Raw genomic sequence first — 12,346 nt, 5'->3', positions numbered from 1 at the left:
GCCTTTAACGCCAGTACTTAGAAAGCAGAGACAGGTGGATAAGTATTTTAAGGTCATCCTTGGGTATATAGCAAGTTTGAGGCCAGCCTTGGCTACATTAAATCCTCTTTCTTTTTTTCTCTTGTTTTTTTGACACAGGGTTTCTGTGTAGCCTTGGCTGTCTTGGAACTCACTCTGTGGACCAGGCCTACCTCTGCCTCCTAAGTGCTGGGATCAAAGGTATGTACCACCACAACCTGGCATGAGACCCTTTTTTCAAAAAATAAAACAACAAAAAAAATTGTTTGAGAAATCCTTTGGAAATCTGCTTATATCTGTGGATTCTTTCATAGATTTTTTTCCTTGTCTTTACTTTTTGAACCAGCATCTCACTATGTAGCCCAAGCTGGCTTCAAACTCACAACACTCCTGCCTCAGTCTCCCACATTCTGGGATTATAGGTGTGTACTACATTTGGCTTCAAATTTTCTTTTTTTTTTTTTTGAAATGGGGCCTAGCTATGTTGCCCAGGTTGACATTGAACTTCTGGGTTTGAGTGTTATTTTGTGCACCTGAATAACTAGGACTACATACAGATGGTGGTAGTGTGACATCCAGCTAACAGAATGTGTGTGTGTGTGTGTGTGTGTGTGTGTGTGTGTAGTGAAGATGGAATCCAGAGACTTGTGCATACTAGGCATGTGCTTTACCACTGAGTTATATACCCAGCCCATCACAAGAATTTTTTGAAAACACACATACATATATATATATACAAATACATATGAATAATGAAAGCCAATTACACTGAAGTAGTTATCACCGTATATTTAATTGAAACTGGGATACAGTAGCCAGGTTTGGTGGCACAGACCTGTAATCTCAGCACTCAGGGGGCAGACGCAGGAGGATCTTGAGTCTGAGGGCAGTCTAGCCTACATAGGAAGATATTGTCTTAAAAATACCTGATGTAGCATTAGATGGGATGTTTAATTATAGGACTGATTTATAAAATCTGCTATTATCCAAAGCAGCGAGAAATATGAGCAGCATTTCAGATGCCTGTAAACTGTAATATAAAAAGTACATGATTTGATAAGCTGTCAATGCTCATTGATTGGGAATAAAGCTGAACTTCAGTTATAGTGAAGATGTAATATTTTCCTCCACCCAGTTGGTGGAGGTCCTTGATGCTTATTCATGCTAAAAACCTGTGCTTCTGGGGGAAATCCTGGACCTGCTCAGGACACCCCAGAAGCTGAGAGAAGAGGCATGTGCTCAGTCTCGAGAGATTCCTCCTGCAGCTCTGCACACTTCCTCACTGTTTCTTTGTTGTCATGGAGTTGTTGCAGAAACCCACTCTAGGCTTGTCTGTTCAGGGCGCACAGATGGTATCTGCAAACAAACTTATCAAGCCAGCTTCTGGTTTTCCTGGCAGGCAGCAGCTTCTGACTTGTATGAGTTTGACTTTTACTGCAAACCCTAACATAAAGGAAAATGCATAAAACAAGTACGTCAAGATTAACTACAAAGTGCTATTTCATTCTCATTGCTGAGAAGCTGCCCCCCTCCCCAGAGGGCAGATGAGGTTTAACAGGGATGCTACAAACATTCAAAAACTAATTTCTCTGAAGCAATTGCTTTTTGTGTTTCTTTACTGTATGTATGTATGTATGTATGTATGTATGTATGTATGTGTTTGTGCATATGGAGGTAACAACATGTACGAGTCAGTTCTGTCCCTCTACCCCGAGGGTTACAGGGGTTTAACTCTGGTTGTCAGGCTTAGGTGGAAGAGCCTTTTCCTACTGAGCCATCTCACCAGACCTAGAACTAAATTTTCAGACATGTAGCTGGGGCTGGGTACGGTGGTGCACACCTTTGAACCTAGCAACCCAGGGTCTCATATATGCCAGGCAAACCCTATCACTGACCTACATCCCAGCATCATTTTGGTGTTTTGTTTTTTTCAGACAGGCTCTCTCTGTGTAACAGCTCTGGCTGCCTGGAACTCGCTCTGTAGACCACACTGGTGTTGAACTCATAGAGATCTCCCCAGTGCTGGGATGAAAGGTGTGTGCCACCACCACCCAGAGGTTTTTGTTTTAAAGACAGGGTTTCTCTATGTAGCTTAGGCTGGACCTTCTCTCTTTTGTGTGCTGGGATTAAAGGCCTGTGCCACCATACCTGACCTGTTTCAATTTTTGTTTTTCAAGACAGGGTTTCTCTGTGGCTTTGGAGGCTGTCCTGGCACTAGCTCTTGTAGTCTGGTCTCGAACTCACAGAGATCTGCCTGCCTCTGCCTCCCGAGTGCTGGCATGTGCCACCACCACCCGGCCTGTTTCAATTTTTAAAAAAACATTTATTTCCATTTTATGCATGTGACTATTTTGCCTGTTTGCATGTATATAAATGGCTTGCATGCATGTTTGGTAAATATGGAGTCCAGAAGAAGGCATGATATCCCCTGGAACTGGAGTTATAGGATGGTTGTTAGCTGCCATATGGGTGCTGGGAACTGAACCCTGCTCCTCTAAATATGCAATAAGTGATCCTAACCACTGAGTCTAATACCTTGTTTCAATAAAAAATTAGATTACTTATTCAATTATTTCATGAGTATGGGTGCTTTGCTTTACATATGTGTGTGCCTAGTGTTAGAAGGTTGTGAGCCTGTGTTTCAAATTTTTGTTGTTGTTTGTTTTTTGAGACAGGGTTTCTCTGCATAACTTGCCTAGCGGTGGTGGCACACGCCTTTAATCCCAGCACTTGGGAAGCAGAGGCAGGCGGATCTCTGTGAGTTCAAGGCCAGCCTGGTCTACAAGGATTAGTTCCAGGACAGCCTCCAAAGCAATACAGAGAAACCCTGTCTCGGGGGGGGAGGTGAGAAATACACCTTTGTCACTGTGTAAATATATATTAGAGCAGTATACTTAACAACATAGAAATCACTAGATAGTAAGATAGTATCTTATGAGACATTTGTTGTCTGCGCAGTCTGTGTTGAACAAGTTGTTATTTTGTAACAAATTGTATCATAGCCAAATACAAGCTACAATGTATAAATTTAGAGTCTTTGTTTTCTGCTGTAGCTCTCAACCAAGAATACATTCAATAAATATATACTAACCCCCTCAACAGGTAACAAAGTCTCTGGGGGTAGGGGGCTGGAGAGATGGTTCAGTACATTGGTTACTCTTCCAGAGGTCCTGGATTTGATTCCCAGCACCCACATGGTGGCTAACACTCTGGCCATCTCCATAGCCTTTGTTTTTATTTAAGGTAAGGTCTCATATAGCCCAGGCTGTCCCCAAACTTGCTATATGTCTGTGGATGACCTTGTACTTCTGAACTCCTGTGGTGGTTTGAATGAGAATGGCCCTCAGGGGCTCATCTATTTTCCAACGCTTCGTGCCCAATTGGTGAAACTGGAGGAGGAGGCGTGTCATTTGGGGACAAGCTTTGAGGATTCAAAAGCCCAGGCTATTCCCAGTAATCGCTCGTACTCTGCCTTGTGCTTTTATCTTTCCATTTCTGTTCGAGAGCCATGCCTGCCTGCTTGTTACCTTGCTCCCTCCATGGTGGTCACAGATTCATCCCCTCAAACTGGAAGCCCCTAATGAACACTTTCTTCTAGACGCTACCTTGGTCACGGTGCCTTATCACAGGAATTGAAAAGTAGCTAAGGGCCTGGAGAGATGGTTCAGAGGTTAAGAGCACTGGCTACTCTTCTAGAGGTCCCGAGTTCAATTCTCAGAAACCACATGGTGGCTGACAACCATCTGTAGTGAGATCTGGTGCCCTCTTCTGGCCTGCAGGCAACATTCAGGTAGAACACTGTATACATAATAAATAAATAAATCTTTATTTATAAATCCTCCTGCTGCAGGATTACAGGTGTGGGTCACAACATCCAGGTTCTGTGGTCCTGGGGCTAGAATCCAGAGCTTACTTAGTGCATTTGACCAACTCAACCACACCTCAGGTCCTAATATGTTTTTGCTTTGTTTCCTTGGTAGTTTTGAAGACTGAAACTTTCAGCCCTTTAAAGATGTATTTTTATTTTATGTGTATGAGTATTTTGCCTGCAATTATGTCCAATAAATAAAATACTAAAAAAATTTAAGTCAAATTTACTGAGGTTTTTCATTTTTGAGACAGGTTTTTGTGTAGCTCATGCTGGTTTTAAACTTGCTATGTATCTGAGCCTTGTTTTGCATCTGAGTGCTAGGAATACAGGCTCTAATACTATGCTTGTCTGCTTGTTGTTGTTTTGTTTGAGACAGGGTTTCTCTTTGTAACTCTGGCTGTCCTAGAACTCACTCTGTAGATCAGGCTGGCCTCGAATTCACAGAGATCCGCCTGCCTCTGCTGGGATTAAAGGTGTGAGCCACCAGGCCTGAGACCAGGCTAGCTTCAAACTTGTAGAGACCTACCTGCATCCCCTTGACTCCCCAAAGTTCTGGGACTAAAGGTGAATGCCACCTTGCCCAACTATTTTTTTTTTCGAGACAGGGTTTCTCTGTGGCTTTGGAGGCTGTCCTGGAACTCACTTGGTAGTCCAGGCTGGTCTCGAACTCACAGAGATCCACCTGCCTCTGCCTCCCGAGTGCTGGGATTAAAGGCGTGCGCCACCAACGCCCGGCTATTGCCCAACTATTTTTATTATTTTTAATTGTGTGTCCTTTTCCTGGGTATGTGCTTGTGAATGTAGGTGACACCCAGGGAGGCCAGACACATCCAACCCCACGGAGGTGGGGTCCCAGATAGTAGTGAGCTGCTCGAACCAAACTCTGATCCTCTGCAAGAGCACCGCCTGCTCTTCACCACTGAGCCAGCTTGCAGTTCCCATTCAGCTTTTCCCCAAAGATGCCCTGTATCTGAACTTCAGGGAGGAAAAGGCAAATTTACCTTAATGAGTTAGGGGTGAGGAGTTCCTTCCAGTGTCTCCCACCTGCCGAAGAAAAAGAAAAGGAACTCAGCTATTTGGCTACATTTTTCCACTTGCCAGATTCTTATAGTTGTTGCCTGGCAGGAAAGAACCACGTGAGTCAGGACAGAAAATGGCATATGGGGAAGGTGTCGTGGTGGGCTCAGAAGTGAATATCCAGACCTTGGGAGCCAGCAAGGTATGACACTGAGGGACAATCAGAGGCTGGGGCAACTTGTCTACTCTGTTGATGGAGCATTCTTGGGGGAGGAGCTCCTTGGCCAGCTGTCCATTCTTCTTCAACCTGCAAGCCTCCTGGTACGGGGGTGAGATGGGGGGCTGTGTGGGTGGAGTATATTTGTACTCGGAGCCGTCTTCTAGCTGTGGGACACAAGGAGCAGGGAGATGATAAGTGAGCATCTGAGACAGTCTCCGTGACCCACATCCTGATGATTGGACACTCACATTCAGAGGATAACTGCGATCCGAATCGTAGGCGCTGAGGTCCCCACAGGTCACAAAGGGCACAATAACACGGGTAGGACCATCTAGCTGGTTGAAATCTGAATCTTAGAAAAAGGCAGAGTGAGCTTGGCGGTGGTGGCACACGCCTTTAATCCCAGCACCAGGGGAGGCAGAGGCAGGCGGATCTCTGTGAGTTCGAGGCCAGCCTGGTTTACAAAGCGAGTTTCAGGACAGCCTCCAAAACAATACAGAGAAACCCTGTCTTGAAAAAAAAAAAAAAAAAAAAGAGGCAGAGTGAAGACTAAGACCAAGGCCAGCTATGGGACAGGCTACAGGAGCATTAAACCCCTCCCCCGTAACTGGTCTATCACCAACTAGTCCTCTAGAGTAGATTGCCTTCATAGGGGGCTTGTCTGATCACTGATTCTAAAATGTCAGTCCCTACTCTGGCCTTTCACTGTATTTTGTCCATCCAGCATTTTACCAGCACATTCTATCAGGACCTTGTCTCACTCAGATGGGATTTCTCTTTGCCAAGGAAGGGCGAGGCTACAGACCTGTTTAGGGAACATGTTTAGCACAGCCGAGGTTTCCACCTGAAGACAGGGACAGGGCTTTCCTAAGACAGACACGATGTTCCCTGGGTGAATGCTTAGGAGTTTGAAGTAAGAGAATCTCTACCAGGACCAAGTGCTACTTATTGGAGGACTATCTGAAGCTCCTTTTACAACAAAATATCCTTAAGAGGGGTACAACTGGCAGCCGGGTAGAAGGCTGAGGGCCCTCAAGAGACATTAGATACATGTGGTTGGTGCCGTTTCCCCAGGCATGGATCACCAGCTCTGGCTCTCACCGTAGGAGTGGTCCAGCAGGGGTCTGGTCAGGTCTGGAATGAAGCCCTCAGGAGGGTCATAACCCTGACAAACAGCAAAGGCCTCTGTGGGGAGAACCTGGGGTGAGGGGTGGCTCTTTGTCACCTCAACCCTGTGGGGACACACGCCCAGTCACCCCCTTGCCTATCATGCTTCCATGCCACTGACCAATGCTGGAATTCCGGCTGCTCTTGGGCTTGGCACAGAGCACGCTGGAGAAGAAGACACGCAGTTGGCTGTAGAGCAGTGTTACATCTCGGCCTCGGAATATCTGTAAGGGTGCGGAAAGCAACATGGAAAGGTAACGGTGCCCCACCCCCGGACCTTTCTCAACACTCCCCCAGGTCCTCCAAGGCTCACCTTGGCTACAAAGCAGCCCCCTAGCTTCAAGACATGTGTAGCAATGTTGAGGGCCTGTGGGAAGGACAGATGGGTACAGTGGAGGTTGTTGAGGAAGAGGCAACCAAGAGAGGGCTAAAGGAGGGCAGGGGCGGCCACCAGGGTTACTCACAGCTAGCAGAAGCTGGGCCTGCATGTACTCATCGACATCATGGAGGCCAGTGACTGTAGCAAGAAGAACAGCATTAGGGGACCTCTGATTTGATATATCTTTTTGCACCAGAGATTAGAAAACTAAAGACACTTTTCAGGCCCTCATACTGCTAAGGTTCTGGAAACAGAGGACTGCCTTCCAACTGGTTTTGAACTCTGACCCCTAGCACCTGCGAAGTCATTTTAATTCTGGAAACTACTTGTCCCACGAGCAGCACTTACATTTCTACCTCTAAGTCTTATTTATAGACCAGTCCCATAGGCTCGAGAAGTTCAAAGCCAAATTTCTACTGCTTTTTCCTTCTCTACCAGCTCCTCTATGTTTCTCAGCTCATCTGATCCTTCCAGTTATTTGTGTCAAAAACCTTAGTTCCTGGCCTGGAGAGATGGCTCAGAGGTTAAGCGCACTGTCTGCTCTTCCAGAGGACCTGAGTTCAATTCCCAGCAACCACATGGTGGCTCACAACCATCCGTAATGAAATCTGGTACCCTCTTCTGGCATCCAAGTAGAATGCATGATAAATAAATAAATCTTTAAAAAAAAAACAAAAAACCTTAGTTCCTATGACCAACTCTGGTCTCCATCATCCTCACGTTCCAGACTAGCAAATCCAGCTAGCTCTATTTTTCAAAATGTGACCTTTTCACTACTGCAGGGGCCACCTCCTGGTGTCCCTGCTTTCACCTCTGGTCCTCATACTGTTCAGCAGCCTGAGGGATACAGTCACAATCCCAGCCAGGCAAGCTTCCTTGATCCACAACCCTCAGGGTTTTCTCACAGTTGTGAGTACCAAGAGCAATGGACAGCCCATTAGCAAGTTCCCTGTCAGTTCTCTTTGCTGTCAAGTCAAAGAAGCCTCTCTTGTCTACTTTATTTAAAATCCCAACAAGTAGTTTTTACTTCCTTGGCCTGTTTCAGGGACTTCCCTATACCATTTTTAGTTTATTTAATTATCTTTGTATTAAAAATTATAAACTGCTATTAGTTTTGCAGAGTTTTAAATTTAAACATTTTTCAATGTATGTATATGTGTGTCTGTGTCTGTCACAAGTGTGTGCTCATGGAGACCAGAAGAGTGTTAGATCCCATGGAGCTCGAGCTACAGGCAGTTGTGAGCCACCAGGCATGGATGGGTCACAAATGAACTCGAGTCCCTGGAAGAGCAGCAAGCACTTTTAACCACTAAGCCAGTTCCCCAACGCCCTGTTTTTATTTTTTGAGACAAGACCTCCGTAGTCCAGGCTGAGCTGGAACTCTAGTGATCTTCCTGCCTCAGTCTCCCCAGAGCTGAAATTACAGGCATTGAGCTGCCAGCTGTTTCTTTTCTATGTATTCCCACTCAAACATTGACTTCACAAGGCCAGAGGTCAGTGAATGTATTTATGTGCACTTCCCCAACACAACAGATACTGTTCTCAATAGACAGCTGGAAAAAAAGGGACACAGGATTGACAGGCAGCCACATGAAAAGGCAGGAGGTTGGACCAAAAGCACAAAGCTGGAGAGCAGGAGGTATACTTTAGTGGCAGAACACTTGCCTAGCATACCCCAGGGTCCCCCCATTTCTAGCACCATGAAACGGTTAAAAAAAAACACACACTTTCAAGGTGATGAGAAGGAAGATGGAGAATGAGAGCAGGGAGCAGAAGTAGAGAGAAATTTCCAAAGAGGAAACGGTGAGAGCAGAGGTTAAGAGGGAGAAAAAAAACTGAGCCAGGAGATGAATGTCACCCCACACCCCATTTTACCATCAGGAGCCCCGTCACACACTACTAGGTCGGCAGGGCAGCCCTCAAAGTGCTGGATGATCTCCTTGGCAGTGGAAAGCTATGGAGAAAGGGGGATGAGTGGCCTCGGTGCTCCTCTGCTGGCCCCACCCCCAAATACCACCTGCCCACAGCCCTAGCCTCAAAGCCTCTGGGGCCGTCATGTTCTCAGGCTTTGCCATCTCTAGGGACCCAGTCTCACCATCTTTTGGTGGCTCTGCACTATGATCTCCTGGCCGTTTGTCTGTCTTTCTCAGCTTGTGTCTCTGATATGGGGATCGAGCCCGATATGGTTTGCTCGTGTTAAACAAGAGTTGTAGTGCTAAGCTACGTCTCCAGTCCCCCTCCTCTTTCTTTTGTGTTTAAAAAAATTCTAAGGGGCTGGTGAAGTGGCTTAGTAGGTAAAGGTGTTTGCTGGCAGGCCTGCTGACCCAGAGTTCTGTCCCAAAAACTCACATAATGGAGGAAAAGAACTGACTCCTCCAAGCTACCCTGACCTCTGTATGCATACCATAGCAAGCAAGCACCCACATACATACACACAACGAATAATAGCAAATATTAACCATTGATTAAAAACATTTTTCTTTTCTTCTTCTTTTCTAAATGTACACAGATGCTTTGCCTGTATGTATGTTTGTGTCCCATATGTATGCCTGGTGCCGGGGAGGCCAGAAGGCGCCCTTACAATCCCTGGGACTGGAGTTACAGATTTGTGAGCCATTGTGTGGGTGCTCGGAATTGAACCTGGGTCCTTTGCAAGAGCAACCAGTGCTCTTGACTGCTGAACCACGTCTCCAGCCCCTAAAATACTTTCAAGAGCATTTATTTGTTCCTGTACTGTGTGTGTTTAGGTACATGTGCAACTGCATGCGGACGTCAGAGGATACTTTGAGGATGGAAGCCAGTCAGCTGGTTTGTGGGCAAGCACCCTTACCTGCTGAAGCGCCTTGCAGCCAGTCCTTTCTCTTTTTAATTCTGAGCTACAGTCTCGTTACATAACTCAGACTAGCTTCGTGTTTATTATCCCTCAGCCTTCTAAATCCAAGGATCGCACATTACTTTCGTTGACTTTTCAAGACAAGGTTTCTGTGTAGCTTTGATGCCTGTCCTGGAACTCACTCTGTAGACCAGGCTGACCTTGAACTCACAGAGATCCACCTGCCTCTGCCTCCCGAGTGCTGGGATTAAAGGCGTGCGCCACCACCACCACCACCTGGTTACTTTTGCTGTTTTTTTTTTGCCTCGTTTCTCTTCCACCTTGCATAGCTCCCAATTAGAGCCTTCCCTCAGGATAACCCGATATTCTCAATCATGCGCTCACCTGAGTGATGTCCCCCTGGATCTGTATCACGCCGGGGAGTGGAGCCATAGCCTGCAAGTCCACAGCTACCACCTGACCGTTAGTCTGGCCCCTGTGGACAGCACAGTCCGTGTCAGCACAGGCTTTACTCCCAGCCCTTCCTCCCAGCACTCCACCCGCCTATACCTCCACTCACCCAACCTTCTGGCTCAGCACCTGGCTCCAGCTGCCCGGGGCCGCACACAGGTCAACCACTCGCTTCACACCTGCGCACACACAGTAAAAACACACTTTGTCAGCGGCATAGACCTTTCTCAGCTGAGGACCCTGCATGCTCCACGTGTCTCCCCTACAGCAAACCTCTGTCTGCCCGGTGCGCTCGAGCCACCTCCTCTAGGGTTTGCGGCCTTCCCTGTCTTCCTGCCCCAGATATCCTTGAAGTTAGCCCACCCACTGCAGTGAGTTCTGCAGCAGCAACCTTCTCTTCACTCCCAGGACACTGGGCCACCAAATTAGGCACCTTGGAAGAGTTGGAATTCCTCATCAAGTTGAAGTAGCTTGAAGGCGCTTCGGGCCCGCCAGCCATTCTCCTTGGCCAGGCGGTAGTAGACATCCCGTTTATCCTTTGATGTTCGTCCCATCTCTCTTCTGCTGATGCTGTCCTGTATGAGTAAACAGAGTAGGTAGGAGGATACCACCTACCTGCACAGGGCAGAGAAAACAAGGTAGAGCTAACTGAGTTCATGCGACAGCTCATTCAACACACAGAGACGGAAGCCCCAACAGGGCCCTAAGTCCCTTACCATGCAGTCCCTTCCTCATCAGATTCCACAGTTAAGGACCTACTACTGACCCTGCCCATGTCCAACTACTGTCACTGACACTCTACACAAGTAATCTCTCTCTCTCTCAACTATTTTCTCTGGCCATTTCGTCTCTATTAATACCTGATCATCTCTCTAGTTCTTTCCAGCGGCTCTAGATGCACAGAATCCCCACTACACTCTCTTAATCCCATGCTTTTCACACCTAATACCCTGAGACACCCTTATTTCATTTCCCACAGCCTAATCTCTCTCTCTACCCTGCAGTCCAACAATCCCTTCAAAGATTAGGCCTTCAGCCATGAATTACTACCACACTAATCTCCACTAATGCTTAGAGGATGGTGACCTGTTGGGTCTCTATTACGCCAATTTATCAGCTAAGCCCTTCAACCAACCTCTCCCCGATCAAACTAGTGGCCTTCAGTATCCTTTTCATCAGTACACATTGCCCAGGATGCTCCCACAGCTTCTATTTCTTCTTTCATCACTCCCCGACTAGTCCTCTCATCACTCTGCCTACCCACCTGTTATGCTCTCCATAACCTCCCCATTATCAATTATGATGCAAACTCCTGAATATCCCGACCGCTCAGCAATCATACTCTCATTACTCATTCCTTCATTATCCGACCAGTGAGCACACTCTATCGGCCTCCAAGAACAACTCAACTATTATTAGCCTTCATTAATTTTCCGGTGGACAAAGCACCACATGTCTAATGCCTTAAAGAATCATCTTCTATTAACAGCCCCAACTCCATCTTCATGACCTCAAAGACCATCACCTTCTCAGGGCCACCAGATACACTCCAGGTGGTCCAGGGAAGAACAGATCAGTTGTGTAGCTACATGTTGCAATCCTCGAGTTCATTCAGCATTCCAGTTCTTGCTCTAGGAGAGCTTCCCGGGGCTTGACTGAACGGTGCGGTTGCAACACCAAGAATGAACCCCTTCCATCCAGACAGGGCAGGCATGCCTCTAGTCTTGGTGCCCCAGGACCTACCTTAGCTCTTGGATAGGGAGGGAGACTGGATCACCAGCTTCAAGAAGAGTGTGCAAATCTGTGAGAAAAGGTAGAGTTCCAGCTGATGTTAGGAGTTCACCCGAAGGTCTGTCGCACATGCCTAGACTTTGTAACAACGTGGCTAACTTTGCATTGTGAAACACTTAAGCTCTACGTAGGTCCAGACCAGAGCAGAACGTATGACGTTAGTTTCGTCCTCTTTTGTCGACATATCCGGGTCAAAGGAACTGCTAGTCCCAGAATGCAACTGACATTGCTAAGCCAATAATATTGCAAGGCTCGTGAACCGCCTCTTAGTTCTTTGTTTCGAGGCCAGGGTCATATAGCTGAGCCCAGGAGGGCGAGGCAGCAAGATCGCGAGTTCTCAGTCAATCTGGGTTATATAGAGAGACCTTGGCATGGGAAATCCTCACCCCGTTCCACGCACTCGCACAAAAAAGCAAGAAAAAGGAGGCCAAGATAACTTATTTAGCCGCTTTCTTTTCTTTTTTACATCCTAGCGGTCATTGAGCCTATGTACTACATTTCCCAAAATTCAGCGCCATGACCACGCCTAGCCTCTTTACGTCTGGAGAAAAGGGAAATTACGCAAGGGGGCGGAGCGTGACCAAACGGTGGAGGAAAGCG

General features: G+C 46.9%; 1 protein-coding gene across 5 annotated transcripts; it reads right to left on the bottom strand.

Annotated features, from left to right (window-relative positions):
- Nucleotides 1–792: 792 nt before the first annotated feature.
- On the bottom strand, nt 793–11,943 carry Ftsj1 (FtsJ RNA 2'-O-methyltransferase 1). 5 transcript variants are annotated; one of them, XM_040733676.1, is made up of 13 exons: nt 11,699–11,936; nt 10,389–10,530; nt 10,065–10,134; nt 9,890–9,980; nt 8,548–8,626; nt 6,758–6,810; nt 6,607–6,660; nt 6,415–6,517; nt 6,228–6,311; nt 5,375–5,478; nt 5,093–5,290; nt 4,891–4,933; nt 793–1,461 (listed from the first exon to the last, which is right to left on the bottom strand). In XM_040733676.1, exons 2-12 carry the CDS (start codon nt 10,507–10,509, stop codon nt 4,892–4,894), a joined length of 999 nt encoding a protein of 332 aa, XP_040589610.1. In that variant the 5' UTR covers nt 10,510–10,530; nt 11,699–11,936; the 3' UTR covers nt 793–1,461; nt 4,891. The 5 variants fall into 5 exon arrangements, 1 of the variants encoding a protein (XP_040589610.1); XR_005872429.1 differs by having other exon boundaries at nt 4,891–5,290; nt 10,389–10,570; nt 11,699–11,943; XR_005872428.1 differs by having other exon boundaries at nt 4,891–5,290; nt 11,699–11,940.
- Between the last annotated feature and the right edge of the window lie 403 nt (nt 11,944–12,346).

The sequence above is a fragment of the Mesocricetus auratus genome, unplaced genomic scaffold, assembly GCF_017639785.1.
Source record: "Mesocricetus auratus isolate SY011 unplaced genomic scaffold, BCM_Maur_2.0 Super-Scaffold_100033, whole genome shotgun sequence".
NCBI classification, from domain to species: domain Eukaryota; kingdom Metazoa; phylum Chordata; class Mammalia; order Rodentia; family Cricetidae; genus Mesocricetus; species Mesocricetus auratus.
This window is presented reverse-complemented; position numbering and strand designations above follow the sequence as displayed.